Genomic DNA, 23,819 nt, shown 5'->3' with positions numbered 1-23,819 from the left:
TATCATCTGTATCCTGAACCCTTGCTAGCCCTTCATTTTCTTAATGACAAATTAAACTTTTCATCATGGCAGCAGTAAATAAGCTTCATGACCTCACTGCTCCAAACCCGTTTGCCTACATTTTGGGACAAATTTGTAGCTACAGTCGTTGCCTGTGGAAACAGCAAGGCTGTGCAACGACATCTTAATTTCCTGAGTTTCACTTCGTACAAAATGACCCTGGTGAGTCTTGTGAGGGTTTTCTTGTTTGGATCGTTTTTCCCAAGCACTGGCGATTGACAAGTTCACGGATGAAAGCTCCACGTCCCAGGCCAGAGGAAGGCCTAGGTGTGTTGAGCAAATGTCAGAAAGAAGAGGCTCGATCTGGTCTGGCTGTGTGAGGCTAGGAAGTCCTTTCACCTTGCCACAGTCAGATGGGGATTAATGACATCTTCGTCAAACCACTGTTGTTATTTTGGACTTAAACTAAAGCAATGCACGCAAAGCCCAGCTCCTGGCTTGTAGGCATACTCAATGAATATTAGTTCCTTCTCCTCTATATTCTCAAATCCCTCCATTGTGGTAGGTGGTGGCCTGTACTTATTTGGAGATTTTTTGTGGATGCATGTTTCAGACTCATTTAACCCCCTGCCCTGCCCTGTAAAGTAACTGGCCACAGAAGCCCATGGTGCCAGCTGGGAGCCAGCTCCCGGCTCAGCCCCGACAAGTCACACTCCTGGCCTCACCCTGGGCCTTGTTGAACAGACTGGGGTGATTGCTGGCTAACTGACCCCGGGCCAATCACTTTCTGGAAACTTATTTCCTCTAAAATAGGGATGAAAAGCCCAACCAGACAGCGTTGTTGAAAGGCTTAATACAAGTAACAAAAGCACCATCCCCAATTTAAAAACCGGGAAATTCCGTGTAATTTCATGATCTCTACCTTTCTTGAAAAATCAGATCGGCCATGTTAGAATCTCGTTCCCATCCTTGACAGTGATTATCTGGAGCTGTGCAGCTGCTGTCCACTGTCAATAGGGCAGTTTCCCTCTAGGTCCTGCACATGCCACACCAGCCTCTTTACTCGGTGGTGGTGTGTGCCTGCTCCCTGCTTGCACAGAGAAGGTCACCAGGCCAGGCTGGCTCCTTTCCTCTCAACAGGTCGGTGAGATCCAGGTAAACAGGTTTCCATCTATGACGCACTTGCTTTGGCTTTGTCGCCTTATAAAGGCACAACCTTGTGAGTTAAGGCCTCAGCTTCTCCATCCTGTAAGAGGTTCACTGTCAAAGGTCTTAATATTCTCTGGCCCATGTTGAATGATGGCTTGAACTTTTAAAATGAAAAACATTTCGGGAGCCCAGAGATTTATCTCCTACATCGGCAGGACCCTCGGACCCTCGCTCTTCTTCCTAACGATTACACCGCAGCACATTAATTTGGGAAATGAATTACTGCTTTGGAATATTCCAGTTTGAACTGTACTTTTTCTCTTTCAAGGATTCCACAAGTATTAATGAGTTTCTGGCTCTACACCCAGGAATCACAGTTCTACACCCCTCCTTCTTCCTACGGGGAGCTTTCCTCTCTGGGCTCTGAAAGAGACTCCTGAATTATTGCTCATACACAGTTTGAGGCCACAGATGTTTCATTTTCCTTTTACTTTCAAAAGGCAATTTACTTAGATTCATTGAGGCCCTAGAGAATGGGCTTCTTTAATGGGTTTTTGGGGGGCTTCCTTGGGGAGCTGACCAAACATTATGATAATGCAATCTTTTTGGTTTGAGGATGCAGAGAACCCGTGTATTCCACGCTGCAACAATCATACAGCCACTCCAGAGGCTGTGGAGTAAGTAGAAGGTACACATGGCCTTTGGGGTCACACCTGAATTCAAATCTTGGCTACTCCATTCATTAACCGAGTTTCCTTATAGGCAGGTAACTTAACTACTCTGGGTTTCATTTTCTTCATGTATAAAACAGGAAAAATGACAGGATCTACCTTATAGAGTTGGTTTTAAAAATTACTAGTAAGAAATGAGGCTGAGCATGGTGGCTCATGCTTATAATACCAGCACTTTGGGAGACTGAGGTAGGAGGGTTACCTGAAGCCAAGAGCTTGAGAACAACCTGGGAAACATAGTGAGACTCCATCTCTACAAAAAAATAATAAAAAAATTAGCTGGGCATAGTGGTACATGCCTGTGGTCCAAGCTACTTGGGAGGCTGAGGTGGGAGGATCGCTTGAGCCTGGGAGGTTGAGGCTGCAGTGAGCTGAGATCGCACCACTGCACTCCAGACTGGGTAGCAGAGGGAGACCCTGTCTCAAAAAAAAAAAAAAAAATGTTAATAAGAAATGAAGTTAAAATACCTACATCATGTTTAGTAAATTCTAGTATGCATCTTAAGCCTTTCCAATGAAATCATCTTGGATATGAGAGCACAGCCCACAGACAAAGCCAACTCCTTCTTTAGGGACTGACCCCCATTGAGGGATTAGACAGAACAATGGGCAGTAAACAGGCCTTCCGCAGATGTTACCTCCCAAACCTGTCTTGCCATTTTAGGGTTGTCATTTCTATCCAAGAGAGGATCTTCACAGGAATTGTTCTGATATATTGACTTAGATGCCATTTACCGAACACGCACTGTTTCAGACTGAAGCCAGACAGGTGAGCTCCATGATCTTATTCCACCTTTCGGTGTTTTGCGGTGTGAGAGAGTATTCTAATTCCCATTTCGTGAGTGAAGAAGATGACATCTCTGAGGCTTAGAGATGTCACAAATCTTGCTCAAAGTCACACAAGTGGTAGTAGTGGGAGAAGCTGCAGATGGAGAGTCCGTCTGCCCCCAGAAGCTACACTGGCTCCAGACCAGCTCTGGCCAGTAGCAAAGGCTGTCTTCAGTGTCATTCCAGTATTCCACAACACCCCAAGGAAACGATTTCTTTTCTTCTGATTAGGCCAAATAGACCAACAGAAACCTCGTGGTCACCCTGGTTATCTCCTATTCTCAGATATGTGCATGAGTCTGATAAATCCAAAACAGGAGAATGAATTCATTCATATTGAATAAATGCAGTCTGTTTGGCATGAAAAAAACTCATTTGAAACATGGGAACTATGGGACAGGGAGACGGAACAAGACTTTAGGTCCTAAGGCGTGTTCCTTCTCCCAGATCCTTGGTCTCTGGGCACCTGCTCTATGCCAGGCGCTGGGCTTGGCATTTCCACACAAAGATTTCATTTCCTCCTTACATTGGTGCTTCAAGGTGGCTATTAGGATTCTCATTTCCAGATGAGACAGCTGAGCCCAGGAAATGTAATAAGAGACCCAGAAAGTGATGGGTGGGAATCTAAGTTTGGGTGTTTCTGGCTTCAGGCCAAAGCTGAGGTCAAGATCTGTTTTTCTCTTTATCAGGACAGAACAGATGGATGCAAAGGTAAAGTCACAGTGAAACATACTTCCTAACCTGGGAACATGGGAGCTTCTAGGTATTATTTAAAGGTGAAATTGGCGAGCCCCTTGAAGGGGCCGAGTGGACGTGGGGTCAGTCATGACCCCCATCTGCAGAGTGATACTGACAGGGATCAGAAAAGGGCTTTGGGTGCTGGAATCCCACCACTCTTGCCTTCTAAGGCTCACTGACGAGGAGGTCTGTCTATAACAACAAGCCCCAAATGACAAAGAACTGCTGTATTCACCTGGCAAGCATCCCTAACCCCAAGGGGCAGCACCTCCGGTAAGCAAAGCTGGGGCTGAGGCTCAGGAAGGGGCCCTCAGTGAATTTGCAGATTCCTGTCCTATTGTGCCCACCCTCACCCCAAAGAGGGGTCTCATCCTGCAGTGCAAGGAGGCAGTCCAAAGTGTACGCCGCCACCAGAGGGAAACCCATGAGGTAGAAGGTAGGAGAGAGTGTATTTTTTTCCCATGTTTAGTGTCAGGCTCATCGAAAGATAGCTGGGGTCAGGATGCCACAGGAAGGAGAGGAAAAGGGTCTTATTCTGCCTGCACAGAGGAGCCTGGCCCAAAAAAAGATACCCCAGGCTTCTCTATGCAGGAAGAATAAGACTCTTACCCTCATCCTGACCCATGAGGGAAGAAGGAAAGGAAGAGATTTTGGGGATTTTGTTGTTAGCATGTTTGAGACAGTTCTTGCTTGATTTCTTGCCCAGACTGGAGTGAACGACTCACTGTAGCCTTAAACTCCCTGGGCTCAAGTGATCCTCCCAGCTCAGCCTCCTGAGTAGCTGGGACTACAGGCGTGCACCACCACCCCTAGCTAATTTTTACTTTTTCCTTTTTTGTAGAAATGGGATTTTGCTATGTTGCCCAGGCTGGTCTTGAACTCCTGGCCCCAAGTAATACTCCTGCCTCGACCTCCCAAAGTGCTGGGATTATAGGCACGAACCACCACACCCAGCCAGGAAGAGATGTCAGTGGGGCCTGGGCTCTGGGAGGCAGGAAGAAAAAGGCTAAGGGCTGGAACCTGGTGCCTGCCTTTTAAGGCACAGGTCCCTGGTAAAGCATAGCTAGTTGTGAGTTCAACTCTGAAAAGTAAGATACGGAATGCCTTCTCCTGCCTTCACATTGAGCACAGGGGCATCTCCCCAAGACCATCCCCATGTCCAATGATTCACCAGGAGGACTCACAGCGCTCAGCATATGGCTGTATGCATCTCTTACAGCAAAGGGATACACAGCAAAATCAGCAAAAGAACAAAAAAGAGCGTGAGGCAACATTGAGGGGAAACCAGGCACCTTCCAAGCATCCTCTCCCAGTGGAATCGTGGAGAATGTGCTTCACTCCCGCAGCAGTTTCAGAGGTGCGTGGGAAATGTCCGCCAGGAAAGCTGGTTAGAGACTGTCTCCAGGGTTTTCACTGGGGGCTGGTCACATGGGCACTCTTCGCTCAACACCCACCCAAGTTTCAGACTCCAGGTGTTCAACATAAGCCATGTTGTAAGTACAGGTGAGGCAGGGTGAGCCACTCCTATCAGTTCTGGGGGTGGTGGGAACACTCTTAAAATCCAGCTTCCCAGACACCAGCCAAGGGGCCAGTCTTGCCTGCAGACCTTTCCAAGGGTACCAATCTCAGGCTGACTACGTGAACTAAAAACGCCCTCCGAGACTCCTCTTAGGTAGAGGGTGTCTGTGTGTCTGTGTGTATTTGCTTAGGGCAGCAGGGTGGGGAGGTAGAAGACAAGGTAGAGATTCCTTCCTCCTCATGGACAAAGTAGCAAATTGAGCACAGGGGCCGAAGTGCCATCTTCCCCAACGTGGCTGACTTATGTCCAGAGGAGATGCTGGGTATGCTAGACTCTGGTATTAGCAGGCATTATTCTTATCCTTGCAAGAATTACAGGGAGACATGGAATAGTTTATCTGGCAGGGAAGCCCCCACTGGCATGCCTAGCAGTGCCACACATTGAAATTTGGAGATGATTTTTAATTTTCCAAACCAACTTTGCTGATCTGATTCTTTCTTTTCTTCTTCCTTTCCCTTCTTTTTTTTTTTTTCTTTTCATCAACTTTTCTGCCAAGAAAGGGGATTGAGGAATGGAAGTAGCTTAATGGAACAAGCTATTTGGGCTGCCAGGCTCATGTCTCCATGGAGATGGTAATGCAGGCTGTGTCTAGACAGAGGGTTGGCGGGGATGCAGCGAGACAGTTGTGCGCCTCTGACTGGAGCCGGGATCTGCACGGACGGCCCTCTGGGCTGAGGGGGAGGGTCTGGCTCTGCTCTGGGGCCTGTCTCTTGGAGTTGGCTGGAGCAAATAGATGTGAGTTCTTCCGAGTTCACCTGTGTGCCCTTTGTGCGGGCCCAGGCCAAGAGCTGGGTAGGCGGACACTGAGGCATAGGCCCTACTCTTGAGGAACTCATGGACTGCTGGGGCCAGCTGACGTGTCACATGGACGTGATAGCACATGTGATGTGTGGCTGCAACTGGAGCTGATGGCCTTGGGAACCTGGGGGGACCTTGCTCACGGGGGAAGTCTGGGAAGGCTTCCTGGTGTGTGTGTGGAGCACCGTCTAAGTGGGAGGCCGTGGAAGGCATGCCAGTAGCAGACAGCCTAGAACTTCCAGGAACTAGGACTGTTGTGTCTGTGTGTGTGTGTGTGTGTGTGTGTGTGTGTGTGTGTGTCTGGGGCAGGAACAACTGGTGAAGTGGGACCGGAAAGCAGGGGCCAGATGATGGAAATGGCACAGTGCCAAGGAAATAATACGTGTTTTGAATCCAGGCAAACCTGACTTCTAGGTCTTGCTTCACTACTAATGGGCTGGATAATCCATTATTTAATCCACAATTTACCCAACATCTCCAGTCAGTTTTGCCATCTGAAAACCAGGAATATCAACAGTCCTTACTTTATGGAATCCTGTGTAGGACTTAGTGAGATGATACTTGTCAAGCGCTGAGTAGCTGACAATTTAAGGATGTGAGTTTTTTGCCCTCCTGTATTCAGAAGCCAGACAAAGGATTTTGAACATTGTCTTACTCCAATGACAATCTCCAGGCTACTTGCATTCAAACCTCCTGTATTTATGTGGAAAATGCTGATTTCTAGGTATTATGGCAAAACAAGGAGGTCAGAGTCTATGTGTACTCAGGAGTCTGCATCTTACCAGTCTCCTTAGATGGTTCTGATGCTTAGTCAAGTCATAGACCTGCTGTGCCAGGAGATGGGAAGTCAGGGGAGGGCTTTCAGCCCCAGCATGCAGTGTTCAGAAGAGTAGTTGAAGAAGATAGCTTTGGTGGCCTACAGGGAGAATGGTTAGGATCAGGGAGACAGGAAGGGTTAGAGAGGAAATGATCCATGTCAAAGGTGCTTTTCTGCCCCGTTAATATGAATCATCAGCAAAACCCTTAAAGGGTGAGGCCCTCGGGCCCTGGGGAAGCTCAAACACAGAGGGTATGGCCCTGCCCTTGAGGGGCTGTCGGTTGGGGAGGACAGATCACAGATGTAATACAGTGTAATACCCAGGCAACACAGGGTAATACCCAATGGCTTCGTGCTGAGGAGATAGCCAAACCAAATTCATAAATGATGCATAATTATAAAAATAACAACAATGACAACAAGAAGCATTAATTTGTCACTTTAGCATTTACGTGGCACTCTTTCCTTTTGCATTAGTCATCTTGATTATACCTCATCACAGTTTTTTGTACATTAGCGTACTGATTTAGAGCCATCGTATAGGTGGTGAGGTCAAGGCCTGTCTTGATTCTGAGGTGGCCCAGACTCGGCACGTGACGATGCTGTATGTGATTATACAAAGTTGGAGGGGCCACAGTGTGTAAAATGGAGCAGAACAGAAGGAATCAAGATTTAAGCTGGGATCCATGTCGATGGGAACAGGAAGCAAGCCTGTAAAAGCATGTGGGGGATTGATGGCAGGATTACGATAGGTGTTTTTCCTTTTGGATTTTCAATATTGTTCTTATAATAATGGTGCATTTATTAAAAATATATTTTTAATAAAATGAACGGTAAGGTCATTGTAGGTTTATAGGCAGTCTAACATACGGTTAGCCAGCTGGGCTTCTGAGTAAGACAGGTCTGAGTTCTAATCCTCACCCTGCCCCTCACATGTGTAAAGTCTTTCCATCTATGTCTGATACAACATTGTACCGTGGGCGCATTGATAGCAGCTACTCCATGGAGTTGCAACGGCATGAAGTATTGTAATGCATGTGTGCGTTCCGCGTATGCTAACTAACTAAAGGCATTCCCGGGAAAGGCTGAGCATCTATTAGGATAGGCTAGGCCTATCCTGAGGGCTTTTATGCACTACCACACCCTGCCATCCAACAGCTATTGTGAGGCAGCCATCAGTGTCACCTACCTTTCAGGGAAGTAAGCCTAGGATTCCAAAGGGTAAGCAACTTTCCCAGGTTCACTGGTGAGCAGGTGGCGAGCTGGGCTTTCAGTCTAGACCTTCTGGCTTTGAAGGCTTTGCTTCATTCACTACCTGGTACTAGGGGAAGGGCTAGGAAAACCCAGGTGTCATCTGGGCAGAATTTACTGAGGTTGCAACCCCTTTGAACTTTCTGCTCAAGCCCCATTGTCAGGATCTTTGGGGCTCAGCCAGGAACAATTCTGTCTCTGGAGGTTCCAGCTGCCACATACAGAAGGCAAATGTCTGTTTGGCCGCTCTGTTTTTATTTCCCCACAAAGTTTAATTTCCCTGATGTGAGTGGTTCTGTTACTTTGAGGTTTCCAGGGTTTGCATTCTTCATAAAAAAGACTGGTTTATTGTGCACTGTGATGCCAAGATGTGGCAGTACCTGAGTGTTAATGAAGTTCATGTTTCCTGACATGATGAGGGTCCTAGATCAGCATCCTGGCTTGACAGTGGAAGGGTTTCTGGTTTTCTCCACTGTCTTCCTAATTCCTGAGGTTTCTACCTGGGTGGTGACATATCTTCCTAGAATAAGTTTACAGTACGCATTGTGCATGGTTTCCTGCTTCATTGCACTATTATAAGCAAATGTAGCTGCAGGACAGGAAAATATGTATCACAATGCCAGTTAAGGTATGGTTAGGGTTGAGGGCTTTAGAATGAGGTACTCCAGAGTTCTAAGCAGGCTGTCCTCCTTCAGTAACCATGTTACCTCAGACAAGTTACTAAACTTCCCTGTGCTTCAGTTTCTACAGCTGTAAAATGCAGGTAATAATTCAGCTTCCAGGGCTATCATGAGGTTTAAAGGAGATCATACATAAAAATCACTTGCCAAATGCCTTGCTCATTAGTGAATAGCCAATACGTGATTGACTGTTATTATCAAGTAAGCCCATAGGCTGGGCCAATAATGCCAGGCAATTTATAGGCACATCTCATTTAATCTTCACAGCAATCCTATGGGGTGGGATTGATTTTTTTGGTTCCCATTTAACAGATGAAGAAAAAGGGGCTCAGCGAGATGAAGCATCTTACCCAAGGTCACACAGCTCATCAGAAGCAGAAGTGAGATTGACCCCTGTCACGATGTGGCCATAGTTACCGCAGAGAACTGCCTAAATATTTTCCAGAATGCAGGGTCCAACTCTCCCAGCTGTCAGAGAGAAGCCTCTCATCTTTGAGGGGCACAGTAGGCAGACAAAGAGGCCACTTCAGGATCAACTAAGAATTCTTCCAGTATCAGACAAACTATACTTCAGATGACCGTATGCAGTGATTTCATCCAACTGGATTCTTCTCTTCCCTTCAGTCACCCTGCCAAGCTATAGAACAGTTAAGACGGGTCCTGAAAACTCACTGTAGCCAGTGCTTTGTACCAAAAATGAGGATAAGGTATGGGCTAGGGACTGAATTACCCTCTCCCCTATCCCATGCCCGGTCATGAGTTGGAAGTTGGGAATAAGGTTTGGTCCCTGTCCACATGACACACACAATGAACAATTGTGATCCAGTGGGCTGAGTACTAAGTGGTAGATGGATGCAGAAAGTGTAGTGAGAGCACAAATAGGCAAAGGAAGGCTTATCAGAGGAGGTGATATGGCGAATTGGGTTTTGAAGCATGACTAGGAGTTCACCAAGGGGAGAGTGGCTGAAAAGATATGCAAGAGCAGTTCATATGGCAGTCTTCCTGAGTGGTTGGAGCTTTTGAAGTCCATGCTGAGGAGCATGGCAGACAATATGGGGGAACAGAGGAGCCCACGTTTGTAGCACGTATACCAGGCACTGCGGAGGGGCGGGGGACACTGTATTCATTTCCTGGAGCTGCCGAAACAAATGACCATAAACTGTGTGGCTGAATGCAACAGAAACTTGTTCTCTCACAGTTCAGGATGTCAGACGTCCACAGCTGAGGTGTTGGCAGGGCGACATTTCCTCCGAAGTCTCCAGGAAAGAATCTCTCCTTGCCTCTTCTGGCTTGTGGTGAGCGCAGGTGTTCTCAGGCTTGTGGATGCGTCACTCAAATCCCACCTCCTGTTTCATGTGGCTTCTCTTCTCTCTGTGGGTCTGTCTCCCTCTGCATGTCTCTAATAAGGGCACTGCTCGAATTCAGGGCCTACCTGCATAATCCAGGATGATTTCATCTCAAGATTCTTAACTTAATTACATCTGCAAAGACCCCTTTTCCAAATAAGATCACGTTGACAGGTTCTGGAGATTCGGACGTGGGCATATATTTCGGGGGCCACCACTCAACCCTCTGTCAGGTCCCGCATGCATTATCCCATGTAACCCTCAGTACTCTGAGAGTCTGATGTTGTTATGATTCTCCTTTGGCAGAAAAGGAAACTCACTCGAAAGATTAAAGGTAGACTTTATGCAAGCAGGGACTGCCCTGTCCTCTTTGTATGCCCAATGTGTGCAATTATCTCTGACACACTGTTGGTGCCCAGTTAATAATTAGTGAATAAAATATCTCAGCCCAAGCTCTATGAGGAGCATGGCATAGGCTAAGAGCCCAGGCCATGCTACATAGAATTAGATGCCTGGCTGGATTACTTATGAGCTGTGTGACCTTGAGAAAATTATGCAACCTCTCTGTGCCTTAGTCTTGTCATCTGAAAAATGAAGATACAATAGCACCTACTTCATAGGGCTGTCATAAGGTTTGCAAGAGCAAATCCATGTACAGTGCCAAGAACAGTGCGTGGCACAATCGGTGCCTAGTAAATGGAAGTGGGAAGTATTACCCCAGACTGTGTCCCGAGAGGGGCAGCAGACAGGTGAGGTTAATTACAGTGCCCTAGGAGAAGTGTCTTGAAGAGCTGTGATCAGACAGGGTAGGCTCAACATTGCCTGAGGACTTTTGGGGAAGACTTTGGGGAGGAGATAGTTGAGCTGCGTCTAGGGTGAGCAGGGACTTGACAGGTTGGGGAGTGGGAACTGGCATTCTAGGCAGAGACCAGCAGCTGCAAGATGATGGGGGTGGGGAACACTGGGGTGCCTGGAGCTTGGAGGGCCAGGGTTGGGGCTGAAAGGGGAGTGGAGGTTAAATCCAGAAGGGCCTTTTCTGCTCTGCCAAGGAGATGAACCCTCATCCTGTAGGTGTGGCAACTCATTCATCAGGGAGGCAATGTGACCGAGTTGGCTTGTTGGAGAGTCTAGTCCTAGAGGCTGGAGGCCAAGGAGCAGCATGGAGGCTGCTGCACCCAGGGGAGAGGTGACGGTGGTCTGGCCAGGGGGCTTATGATGAATACGGGGGCAGGGGAGATAAATAAGCTATGTCAGAGGCAGAAGCTGGCAGAGCTGGTGTCTGACTGGGCATGGCTCTGGGGGAGAGGTGGAGGCAGGGGTCGCTGCAGAGTCAGGCCCCAGACGCGGTGGGCAGCGCTGCCTCCTGCCACAGCTGAGGCTGGTCATGGGCATGGTGAAGTCAAGGTGCCCATGAGACACCTTGGTGCCTTTTCTGGACTTACCTCTTACCAACTGGGGAACCTTGGGCAAGTCACTTCACCTCTCAGAGCCTCACTTTCTCCATCAGCAAAATGGGGACAATAATTCTACTTCATGTGATTGTGATGATAGCATACACTGTGTCCCCAATAACTCTTAGCCTCTGTTACTATGATTACAACTCCTGCCACTGGGATTAGATGGAGGGTCATGGGGCAGCGGTCGCTGTGACTGTAGTCCCGGCACATCTTTGCCGGAGTCGCCAACTCCGTGCTCTATTTTGAGTTCTTCCTCTCTTCTCTCTTGGATCTCACAAGCCTGAAGAGGAATCGTGGGTGCGTCTTCGTGGGTGCCAACCCAAACCCTGATTCTCCTCAAGGTTAAGGTGCTTTTGTTGGGCACGTGTCAGGTGGCAGGGTTGGGGAGAGGGAAGACAACAGGAGACAGACAGGTGCTTCCGTGTACCACTCCGTCTGCACACGGCATGGTGTGGGCTGGGCTGCATGGCTGGCTGCTCGTGGATGTCTGGGGGGAGGCTGTGTGTGTGTGTGGGTGTATGTCTGTGTGTGTGTGTCTTTCTCAGTGTGTGTGTCTCTGTATGTGTATAACTATGTGTGGTGTCTCTGTGTGTGTAACTGTGTGTGTGTCTCTGTGTGTAACTGTGTGTGTGTCTCTGTGTGTGTAACTGTGTGTGTGTCTGTGTTTGTCTCTGTGTGTGTGTGTGTGTGTCTGTGTGTCTCTCTGTGTGTAACTGTGTCTCTTTGTGTGTGTTTGTCTCTGTGTGTGTGTGTCTGTGTGTCTGTGTGTCTGTGTCTGTTTCTGTGTGTGTGTCTGTGTATCTTTGTGTGTACCTTTCTCTCTCAGTGTGTGTGTCTCTGTGTGTGTCTGTGTGTGTATGTCTGTGTGTCTGTCTCTCTCTCTGTCTCTCTGGTCTTAATTCAACTCAACTCTGCAGGTCAGGAAATGTGTCTGATCCCCACTTTGTATGAGTCACTGTGCTGGGCGCAGAGAAAAGGGTGTGACTCGCTTGCTGCCCGAGGCCTTCCCAGTGGAAGGTGGCTGGGAGGCGTGAGGGGTGATGGGGATACAGTGTGCTCCTGTGGAGGAGGAGCTGAAGCAGGCCCCAGCTACAGAGCAGGGACAGATTGGGGTTCAGGGCTGGAGCTGAATGCTGAGGAGATGTTCTCCTTGCTGAGGAAGGGCACATGGGGGCTCCAGGCCTGGCCCAAGGCCCAGAGAAGCAACTGCAGGAACTCTCAGGGTGCCGGGGCTGGAGGGGACAGTGTGAGCCAGTGGGGAGAGGTACATGAGACTGGAGGGTGGCTGAGGGGGTGCAGGCTGAGCGGAGGTGTTACCCCGACAGCACCAGGGCTGCCTCTGTGGGGAGCTACTGTCTTGGGCAGGACAAGGGTGATACTGGCCTCCAAAGCCCTACAGGGCTGACCCCTGCCTTCCTTCCAGCCTCACCTCAGTGCTCTCTCCTCCTTGTCCCCTCTGTCACAACCAGACTGCTCCTTCCAGGCCCTCTGGAACCTCGAGCTCCTGTTCCTTGTAGGATCTCTGGACAGCCTGGAATGCTCTGGCCTGGGGTTGCCTGGAGCCCAGTCCCCTCTCACTTCCAGGACCACCCCATCAAAGAGTAACCTTCGTGTGCTCTGTTCAGACCACATTCAGTGCTTGGTTTGTGGTTATTTCTTTGGTGATTTGCTCATTGAATGTCTGACTCTCCCCCCTGTGAACTCCTTGAGGCCATGACTGTGCACAGCATCCGGCTCACAGTAGGCCCTTTAATAGACTCGCACTGAACGGACGACGAGTGGCTGAGTGAGTGGATGAGGGCGGATGACGAGTGGCTGAGTGAGTGGATGAGGGGAGACGGGTGCAGAAAGAGTGTGTTCCGTGGTGAGGATTGTGCCTCTAATGAAACCCTCCAATCTAGCGCAGGAGAACTAGCGAGCTGTTTATTGCGAGGCTCAGGTTGTTACATTCAAGAGCTGAAACCAAGGGCTTTAGAACGTCTCTGAGGATGGAGGTTATACAAACCGAGTCAATAAATATTGATGTGGAGTCCGGCTTTCATGTTGAGGTGCTTTGTGGGGAAGTGGGAGTTTCTCTCCCCAGCCCTCTTCGGCTCGCCCGGCATGGCGGGAGCTTTGTTGCAGGGATCAGGCACGTGGGGCCCCTGAATTTCACAAATCCACCAGAAAGGGAGGCCGGGGGCAGTAGGATGCCTCGCAGAACTGAAACCTGCCTGTGGGAAATCTCGCCCTGGAACCAAATGAGGACTTCCCAGCTCCTGCCCCACCCCAGCAATCATTGGCAACTCCGTCATCCAGAATCCAGAAAGCTCACCTGTGAAACTCGCCGGCCTGAGCCGACCCTGCCTCCTCTTGTCTCGCAGTGCTGTGCTCACCTCCTACGACATCTTAGGCCATTGACTCCACCTCACTGCCCTGTCTGGCCTCAGCACCTGAGACACGCCCTACTACATCAGCCTTCCCACTGGCCTTCTTGCCTTCAGCCATCCCCCTGCAAACAGGCCTTCTGTTGCCCCAGAGACATTACTCCAAAACAATTCTGACCCTGTCACTTCCCTGCTTAGAACCGTCACTGGCTCTCTGTTGTCCTTAAGATCAAGCCCAAGTGTAATCTGTTCTTTGCCCTCTGCCCAGGCCCCCAGGCTTCCCCATCACTCACACCCTTGGGCCAGTCATGCCAAGGCCTATGATGCTTCCAGAACAGCCCATGTGCTTTCCATGTTCTGTCCATGGCTGATGCCATTTCCTCTGCTCAGAGCCTTCTTCCCCCCGATCCTAATGTTCTTCCATGAAGTCACTTGTGATGTCACATCCCCCAGGAGGACGTCCCTGATGCCCCCACCCCCAGGTTGGTTAGGTCCAGCAGCCCCCTGTGCTGATGGCCTGTCATGGTGTCGCCTCGGTGTTGCAAGTGTCTGCGCCCATCAGTCTATCTCTCCCTCCCCCTATAGACTGTGAGGCCCCAAGAGACAGCCTGTGCCTGATTCACCACAACGTGCTGTGTGACCTCACCAGACTGTTAGGGAATGATTGGCCTTTAGTTGCAGAAGTTACGAAAATTCAGGACAGGGAGGCAAACTCTCCTTCAGCTAAAACAGCCTCCATTCAGCCTAATTCTGGGGTCGTGGAACATGTGGTGCGGACTGGCGGAAGTGAATCCCACGGGCTGGGCTGTACCCGTGGCAACCAGTCAGCATTAGGCCCTTGACTCTGATAGTCACGGAGGACACCCGGCAAGTGTCAGCACACAGGACTGCTTGCATGTGGGGACCACCTGGGGGCCTCAAAACATGCCGAGGCCTGGACTGCACCCCCAGAGATTCTGGCGTAATTGGTTTGAGGTGGGGCTAGAGCACCAGGATCATTTGAAACGTTTGAATCCCAGGGGATTCTAACATGTGCAGCTGCTTGAGAACCACTCACAGGTAGTCCTACTAGAGCAGCGCTGCTCTTCCTGGTTACACACGGTAATTACCTGGAGAGCCTTGTCCTGGACCCATGGAATCAGAACCCATGGGGGTGGTGACAACCTAGGCATCAGCATTTCTGAGCTCCTCAGCTGCTTCTAATGTGAAGCAGGGTTTGAAACCACTACCTCACAGGGACCTCCCTCCCTCCCTTGTCTTTTTCCAGAAGCATTTGCTGGAGGCCTGCTCTGTGCTCGGGCTCTCTAGCCCTGGTGGCGCTTTGGTGAATCAGCCCCTGCAGTTCCTATTTGGGATTTCTTAACTCAGGGGGCGTTAGCAGTGGAGCAGCCCACCCTGTAAAGGGAACCTGTCCCACAGGCGGGCTTGCTGGGTCCTGCACCAGCTCCTAGTGCCCCTTTACTAACCCGCTGCTGACCAGGGGCCGCATCCAGCCCTGGCTGGGCATGTCCATACCTGTGTTGGGAGGTCTTGCCCGGCTCCTGAGTCTCCCAAGAGGCCTGGGACTCTGCCTAGGCAAGATTTGGGGTTGCACATGGTCATTGGGATGGGAACCTTTCCAGCAGCTCCCTCAGACCCTGCATCGTCAGGCTGGAGGCAATGGCAGGCTGGGGCTGAGGCCTGAACTCCCTCCCGCGCACACACGAGCTCTGCAGCTGCACTGTAGTCCGTGGATGAGCCTGCGGCTATAGGCAACTCTCTTGGCTGGGCCCAGGTGTGTTCTCTTTGAGGGGATGGGATGCCAGCAGGATTTTAATGTCCCTTTAACAGAAAGGGTCACCACTTAGGAAATTGGCTCCCTGTCCCCAGGGCAGAGCTGCAGGTGCCAGGCTGCTGCCTAAACTCTGGGCATTTATCTTAAAAAACTAAGAGAAAACTCATGTAACATAAACGTAACGACTTCAAAGTGAGCAGTGCAGTGGCATTTAGTGCATTCATAATGTTGTGCAACCATCACCTCTGTCTAGTTTCAAAACGTTTTCATTACCCCAAAAGGAAACCCTATACCCCTTATCAGTCATTCCCCATCCCCCCAGACCCCCTAGTCCTAGCAGGCTCCAGTCTGCACCTGCTTCTGTGCATTTCCCCGTTCTGGGTAGCTCATCAGATGGAATCACATGACATGTGGCCATTGGCATCTGGGTTCTTTGGCTCAGCATCACGTTTGGAAGGGCCGTCTGCATCTGCAGCTGGTCCTTCCTTCCCTTTCATGGCTGAATAACATTCCGCTGCATGGATAGACCACAATTTGTTTATTCATTCATCAGTGGATGGAAATTTGGGCTGTTTCTACCTTTTGGCTATTGGGAAAATGGGCATTTAAAATTTTTTTATAGCTCTACTCCATGTAGACTTGATCATGTGTTCCTGGGTCCTCAGCGTTTGTGGGTCGTGGTTTTGGGTGGCCCCCTTTCCTGTACTATTCAAATAGGAGGTTCCTAGGGTGCGTGTGTGTCTTCAGGGTATCTCTTGCTTTAAGTCCAACTTCTCTTAATTTCTCCATCTCAGCTCCACCTCTTGCCTGTGTGATAACTGGACTGATCTCTGCACCATCTCGCCCTATACTGTTATCACTGCAATCCAAGGCAGGAGGCTGATAAGCATGCAACGGCCTTCAACTGCTGGCTTGGGGTAATGGAGAGAATGGACAGTACATTGTGTCAACCGTAGCTTAAAAACGGTACTCTCCTAAAACTTCATACACACACTCATTAGGAATTGCTCATGGACGGTGTCTGCCCATGAGATTTGGACAGAATCCTCCTCACATCCATCTTCCTCTTTTCCTTTTCAAATTCCTCCTGTCCAGTATTTAAAACTGCCAACAAACAACTTCATATTTTTGGAGCAAGGTAGACTCCTGTCTCCTTCTTTCCTTATAAACATGCCCTGGGGTGGAAAAGACATGGCATGGACACTCCCAAAGTTATTTTTATTCTTTTCCTGAATCAAAAAGAACCTTTCTTCCGTGAGAAGAATCCTGCCATATTTCTGGGCCAACTGACTGAAAGGGACACTGGCTTTAAAAAATAACACACACACACATTCTGCTTGTAATATTAGATGCTGCAGCGTTGTGGGCGCATCCCTGCCCCCGTGTACACAGGTGGTGGGATGGGGTCAGTGCAAGCCTAGAGGTGCCTCTGGCGTTAACCAGTGACTGGTTTCAGATGAATCCTGATGGTGCCCCCACTTAGTTTGGTGTTGTATTATTTTTTTAAAGGTTGCTTTCAGATAGTGGGTAGGGACTGGGTTTATGCTCTGAATGAGCTGGAGACCACTGCATGCTTTCGAGCAGAAAAGGGCCATGCTTTTATTTATTTATTTATTTAGATGGAGTCTCACTCTGTCGCCCAGGCTGGAGTGCAGTGGCGCCATCTCAGCTCACTACAGCCTCCACCTTCCAGGTTCAAGCAATTCTCCGGCCTCAGCCTCCCCAGTAGCTGGGATCACAGGTGCCTGCTATCACCCCTGGCTTTTTTTTTTTTTTTTTTTTTTGTATTTTTAGTAGAGATGGGGTTTCGCCGTGTTGGGCAAGCTGGTCACGAACTCCTGACCTCAAGTGATCTTCCCACCTCGGCCTCCCAAAGTGCTGAGATTACAGTTGTGAGCCACTGTACCTGGCCCCTGCTTTGTTTTAGATTTTTTAAGGCTCTCTCTGGTTGCTGTGTGCTGAATGCACCCTCGAGGACAGGGAAGTCATCGCTAGTTAGAAGGCTGTTAGATGCCGCAGATGAGATGATGATCGCTTCCACCCGGTTGGACGTGATTGAGGTGGTAAGAAGTGGTCAGGTTATGGGTGTCTTTGAAGGCAGAAATGATAGTTTCTTCTGGTAGATTGGATGTGGTGTGTGAGAAAAAGGGAGTCAAGGATGACTTCAGGATATTTGGCCTGAGTGGCTGCAAATGTGAAATTGACATATTCTGAGATGAAGAAGAATGCAGGTGGAGCAGGTTTGGGTTGGGAAGAGAGCGGGAATTTGGTTTGGGAATGTGTTAAAAGTGTGTTAGATGTCCAAGTAAAGGTGAAAGAAGCAGTTGATGTCCAAGGTTGGAATGCACCAGTGGTGGCATGGGGTAGGGATGGAAAGCAGGAAGCACCGAAAGTGATGGCTTGTTGATCAACCCCCCTATGTCCCACATAGTTATCAGGAAAAGTAAAATGAGGGGGAAATCACATGTTAAATCAGAAAGGAGCGGTTGGGCACAGTGGTTCATGCCTGTAATCCCACACTTTGGGAGGCCGAGGCAGGCGGATCACCTGAGATCAGGAGTTCAAGACCAGCCTGGCCAACATGGTGAAACCCTGTCTCTACTAAAAAATATAAAAATTAGCCGGGTGTGTTGGTGGGTGCCTGTTATCCCAGTTACTTGGAAGCCTGAGGCAGAGAGAAGCGCTTGAACCCGGGAGGCGAAGGTTGCAGTGAGCTGAGATGGCGCCATTGCACTCCAGCTCTCCAGCCTGGGTGACAGAGTGAGACTCCATCTCACAACAACAAACAAACAAACAAACAAAACAAAGCAAAACAAAACAAAACCGGAGCTTCAGAGATTATCCTGAAGAAGGGGTAAACAGGCCCAAAGAGCACAGGTGATTTGCCTAAGACTGCAAGTTACTAACAAAGCCAAGACAGAGCGAGTTCCTTGGACCTGTCCCCCTTTCTAGCACACCATGCTGCCTGCCAGTCCTAGGCTCTGAAGGCTGCATGCAGATACTGAAGGTGGGCAGACTGAGGCTGGATGACTCTCAATTTTGTGTTCCTCCAGGTCACCATCCTTGTCAGCCTGGCCCTAGCTTTCCTTGCGTGCATCGTGTTCCTGGTGGTTTACAAAGCCTTCACCTATGACCACAGCTGCCCAGAGGGATTCGTCTATAAGGTAAGAGGTGGTTGGGTAGCCCCAGGTCACTTTCAAGTTCAGTAAGAGAGTTAATCAATGTCTTCTCTTCACCGGTGTCCAAATTCTGAGTATGACAACCTCCCTACTGACTGTTTAAAATGGAATATATGTTTGGCAAGGAGTTTCCAAGTTTTCCTGAGGGACTCAGTCTCCAGTAGGCAGTAGAGTTCCTCCCCCAAGAGGGTGCTCTCCAGGGTCAGGAGATGGTCCAGCTTCTACGGCACATCAGCAATGAGGGAAGCAGCTTACTACCTCTTGACATGGACTGTTCCATTTTGGAAAAGCTCGGCTTGGTGTGGGCCTTCTTGGCTCAATGGCTGTTTGCTCACCCTTGCAGTGGCCCTCCAGAGGCGTGAAGGCAGGGCTGGTGCCTCTGAGGTTCTTTGAAGCTCTGTCTCCAAGTCTCCCCTTGACCCACACTCTGATTAAACTCCTTTGAGAGAACGGAACCTGCTGCATGACCTCCGGGAGTCTCCTTGCCCCTCTGAACCTCATTTTCTCCCCTGAAAAATGAGGGCTGATAATGCCTGCTCCCAGGATTTTTGGGAGACCTTAAGGAGAGAATTTAAGTAAAATCAGTTAACAAAGGGCCTATTAGATAATGCGCTCTCAACAAATGTTAGTTGCAGTAAAGACAGAGTCTGTTTCAGAGCGAACACAGCTGATGCTATTAATATTTATAATTACCATTTGCTGAGTATCTCTAATACATCAGAACCTTTGCTGGATGTTTCCTTAAACATCATCTCAATTGGGCTGTACAACCATTCTGAGAAATACGGTTTCTTTGACTCCCATTTCACACATGAGGAATTAAACGTAGAGAGTGTTTAGTTAAGAGGGTTTTCCAAGACATCACAGTAATTATGTTTTGATGTGGGGAGATCAAATAGGAAGTGTGCCAGCCTGAAAATGTGTGTCCTTCGGTTCTGCACTGCCTGGATTACACTCCAATCTGACCGCCTCTAGCTGGTTGACTCACCTATCACCTAAGACAGTTGCCTCTCTGGGCCATTGCTCACAGCCAATGACTGTTTATTTCCTCCATTATATACTTACATCTCTTTTCTCTTATATCAAAAGTCTTGGCTCCTAACAACGTTCATGTAATGATGTATTTGCCTTATCCTACAATATATATAGAACAGTCACAAAATAGCACCAATATTACTACTAAGAGGTAATGAACCGGGAGACTCCTGAATGAACTTGGAGGTTTCCCTGCAGCTCCACGTGTCCTTAGAATACACTCCACCAGGGGTGTAATCTGACCTCCTAAACTTCCATGGAGGGGGTTCAGATCTGGCTTCCTAGACTACACTCCAAGTGGTCAGAAACTGAGGTTCTGAGAGCATCCTGACCAACATGGAGAAACCCCATCTCTACTAAAAATACACAATTAGCCAGGCGTGGTGGCACATGCCTGTAATCCCAGCTACTTGGGAGGCTGAGGTGGGAGAATCGCTTTAACCCGGGAGGTAGAGGTTGCGGTAAGTTGAGGTCATGCCATTGCACTCCAGCCTGGGGGACAGAGCAAGACTCTGTCTCAAAAAAAAAGAAGCTGAGGTTCGGGAAGACTCAAAACAATGGGAATAGTAGGGGACAGTTGAATAAAATGTGACACATCCACACAGCAAACGTCACTACAACTGGGAAAATAAGGAAGGAAGGCCTACATACATGGACAGAGAAGGCTCTTTAAGACAGTAAGGATGAATGATGGAAGGAAGGTCCTGCCTGTGTGTGGGCAAAGGGGAGGTGAGCGCTACTTGCTTATTGTTTTGGAAAGAAATTCAGGAAGGATAAATTTTAAAAATTAATAAAAATGGTTCATCAGGAGGAAGGGATGGACGCAAGGCTTCTTCGGATCTATCTTCTTAAATATTTGTCCTTGAAATATGTAAATGTTTGACATATTTAAAAATAAATAAATGAGAAAAAGCAAGAGGTTCGTTGTTTAAAGAACCTAGCTCTATATCAAGTTAAGGACGTAAACGTGCAAAGAAAATAAATATTTCAACCGGTTGTAGATGACAGCATGTTCACCTCCCACCCTTGGTGGAGTGTATTCTAAGGACACGTGGAGCTGCAGGGAAACCTCCAAGTTTGTCCAGTAGTCCCCAGGTTCATTACCTCATAGTAGTAATATTAGTGCTGTTTTGTGACTGTTCTATATTTATTGTAGGATAATGCAAATACATCATTACATGAATGTTGTTAGGAACCAAGACTTTTTTTAATTTTAATTTTAATTTTTATTTTCTTTGAGATGGAATTTCACTTTGTCACCCAGGCTAGAGTGCAGTGGCACCATCTCAGCTCACTGCAACCTCTGCCTCCTGGGTTCAAGTGATTCTCCTGCCTCAGCCTCCTGAGTAGCTGGGATTGTAGGCATGCGCCACCATGCCCAGCTAATTTTTGTATTTTTAGTAGTGGTGGAGTTTCACTCTGTTGGTCAGGCTGGTCTTGAACTCCTGACCTCGTGATGTGCCCACCTCGGCCTCCCAAAGTGCTGGAATTACAGGCGTGAGCCACCGCACCCGGCAAGACTTTTGATATAAGAGAAAGGAGATGCAAGTGTAAAATGGAGGAAATAAATAGTCATTGGCCATGAACAACAGCCCAGAGAGGCAACCAGAGGATAGGTGAATCAGCCAGCTAGAGGGAGTCTGTGGGGTTTCCTGGAGCATCCACTAGAGCCGGACAGTCAGTGCGCAGAGAAGGCTGGCCTTGAATCAGTGTCAGTATCAGGTTCGGGTGGTCTGGCTTCTTCTAAGTGGAGCTTTGGTGTTTGTGCTGGCGCTGGTGTTGGGAAGGCTGCTGCATGCCAGGCCAGGTCGGGAGCTGTCACCTGCCCTCTGGCCACAGCCCAGTGCAGCTGCGCCCTAGTCAGGGTGGCTGTGTTGCTAGGCAGGCTGGAAGCAGTTTGCCGAATGACCCCTGACTCTGTCTCTTCTTCCTCAGCACAAACGCTGTATCCCAGCCTCCCTGGATGCGTACTACTCCTCCCAGGACCCCAATTCCAGAAGCCGCTTCTACACAGTCATCAGCCACTACAGTGTGGCCAAGCAGAGCACTGCCCGGGCCATCGGGCCGTGGCTGTCGGCAGCCGCTGTCATCCATGAGCCCAAGCCGCCCAAGACCCAGGGCCACTAGAGGCCTGCCCCAGCCAGAATGGGGGGCGGGGTGGAGAGGCGGACCCCCATTGGCTAAGCCAAGCTCCAGTTACAAGACAACACTGTACTCCTGGGATATGGGGGCGGGGCGGGGGCGGGGCGGGGCGGGGCAGGGTGGGGGGAGGAGCGCACCGAAAACATGGTGTGTGCTGGAGTTGTCTGAACCGATATTTCTTTTCGTTCCTTGGTATTGTTGATTCGTCCCCGAGTCAGGCTCATGTACAAAGGCATGTTTCGTGTTGATTGTTCCCATGTAAGATATTTTTAAAGCCACTGCTTATTCTTTGTTAGGAAAATGTAACAGCAGAAAAGGAAAGAAACAAAGAACATGAACAAAAAGCATTAATCTGGCTCCATCGGAAGACGTTGAAGGGCAGTGAAGAGCACAGACTCTTCTTAGATAAGAAAACGTAGCTTCAGTGGGGGGTTCAGGGGTGCAGAATATGTGAGTGACACAGACTGGGACTATTCGGTTAGCCTGTGTGCAGGGTAGGAACGCAGGAAATGAGGAATGGCCAAGCTGGAGAGAAGAACTGATTTTGGCATTACTAAGCCCAGAATGCACATAACCCATAGTGAAATGTACTGTCCTCTGGTGCATTTTGCAAGATGAGCACAAACTTTCTGGCCTCCATACTAGGACCTGGGCAGACCCACATGACCTGGGCTCTGAATGTTCACCCTGCGGCGGTGGGTTCTGCATCAGCAAATGCTGAGGAGTGGGCAGAGTTTGTCTTTTGCTTGCATTTTCTAGATCCACACCTGGATACTGCCCATGTTGATGAGACAGCAGCGGGGAGAGAGGGAGGGAAGGAAGGTGCGGCTGCAAGAAGGAAGGCACGGGACAGGCATGTGACACTAGGCCACCAGCGATAAGCACAGGCACCGACTTTTCAGTTCTTGTTTGTTTGTTGTTTCCCAAAGTGCTGCTAAAAATAGCAACAACAATAGGATTCCAACCAGGAGCCTTAGGTGACAGCCAGGAAGAGATCTGAAGATCAGGGCCGCCACAATGCCAAATCATTTCTAAAGGAAGCTGAAAAATGGGACTGTCTTTTGCCCACTTCGTTGTGTTAAAAGGGGACATTTGTCCAAACTCCCCAACTGAGTTCTAGAAGCTCCTGACAAGGAGGCAGCCTCCAGCCTTGACCAGGCCTCCCAGTTCCCTGGAACCGTATCAGGCATTCCCCTGCCTCTCATAAACGTTTCAGGGAGGCCAGTTCTGCAGGGTGTCAGCTCCAGGACCCACAGGGCCAGAACCGGCTGGGAGAGTTGGTTATTTGAGATGTGGTACCGCTTCCTCACGAGTCTCCGACAGGTCATGTAAAGGGTATTTTTTTGTGGCTTGCTGTGTTGCTGAAATCATCATATGCAACAGCTGGGTACTAGGACTAGCATAGCTCAAACTATCCTGCCAAACGCTCTCATCTGATTTTTCCTCCCTTCTCCCCCAACCTCCCATCACCCTGAGTGACCTGTAAATTCATTTGTCATCCAAAGCGGAATAACAAATTGTCCCTAGCAAAACCGCTGAACGCTTTATAATTTTGTGGTGTATTTTTGTCAGTAGGCAGCAGAGGCTGAAGTATTTTTTGGTGTAATTCTTGAAATTTTCTGACAGGAAACAAATAAAGATAGATGTGTCTGAGAGTCTTGACCTTCCTTTGCAACGTTCTTTTATCTACTGCTCAGTGAGCCTGATGGGGAAGATGCTGGGGGTGGGGGTCCCAGAGGGCAGGGTGAGCCCTACAGTGTCCTATTGGGCTGGGGCTAGAATTGGACTGTAGGGCAATGTCCATCCTCAGGTCACTGGGGCCTAAGATGGTGGTGTGGTCCTAAGGAAGGACCGAGAGGTGTACCCGGCTGCTTATCTGCCAGCTCAATGTCCTTCATGCAGTGGATGCCTACTGGGCAGCTTCTAGGGCCAGGCTGTGCTGGGCATGG

At 49.1% G+C, this 23,819-nt stretch overlaps 1 protein-coding gene across 1 annotated transcript in view; it reads left to right on the top strand.

Moving 5' to 3' along the window:
- The window catches only part of NSG2 (neuronal vesicle trafficking associated 2), a 64,161-nt gene extending 40,636 nt beyond the window's left edge, over window positions 1-23,525 (top strand). Inside the window, exons 4-5 of the mRNA XM_011740101.2 lie at window positions 18,568-18,678; window positions 21,664-23,525. Of these exons, the coding sequence (XP_011738403.1) occupies window positions 18,568-18,678; window positions 21,664-21,855 (303 nt within the window). The 3' untranslated portion in view covers window positions 21,856-23,525. The remainder of the gene's footprint in view (window positions 1-18,567; window positions 18,679-21,663) is intronic.
- The last annotated feature ends 294 nt before the right edge of the window (window positions 23,526-23,819 follow it).

The sequence above is a fragment of the Macaca nemestrina genome, chromosome 6 (genome assembly GCF_043159975.1).
Source record: "Macaca nemestrina isolate mMacNem1 chromosome 6, mMacNem.hap1, whole genome shotgun sequence".
Taxonomy (NCBI): domain Eukaryota; kingdom Metazoa; phylum Chordata; class Mammalia; order Primates; family Cercopithecidae; genus Macaca; species Macaca nemestrina.
This window is presented reverse-complemented; position numbering and strand designations above follow the sequence as displayed.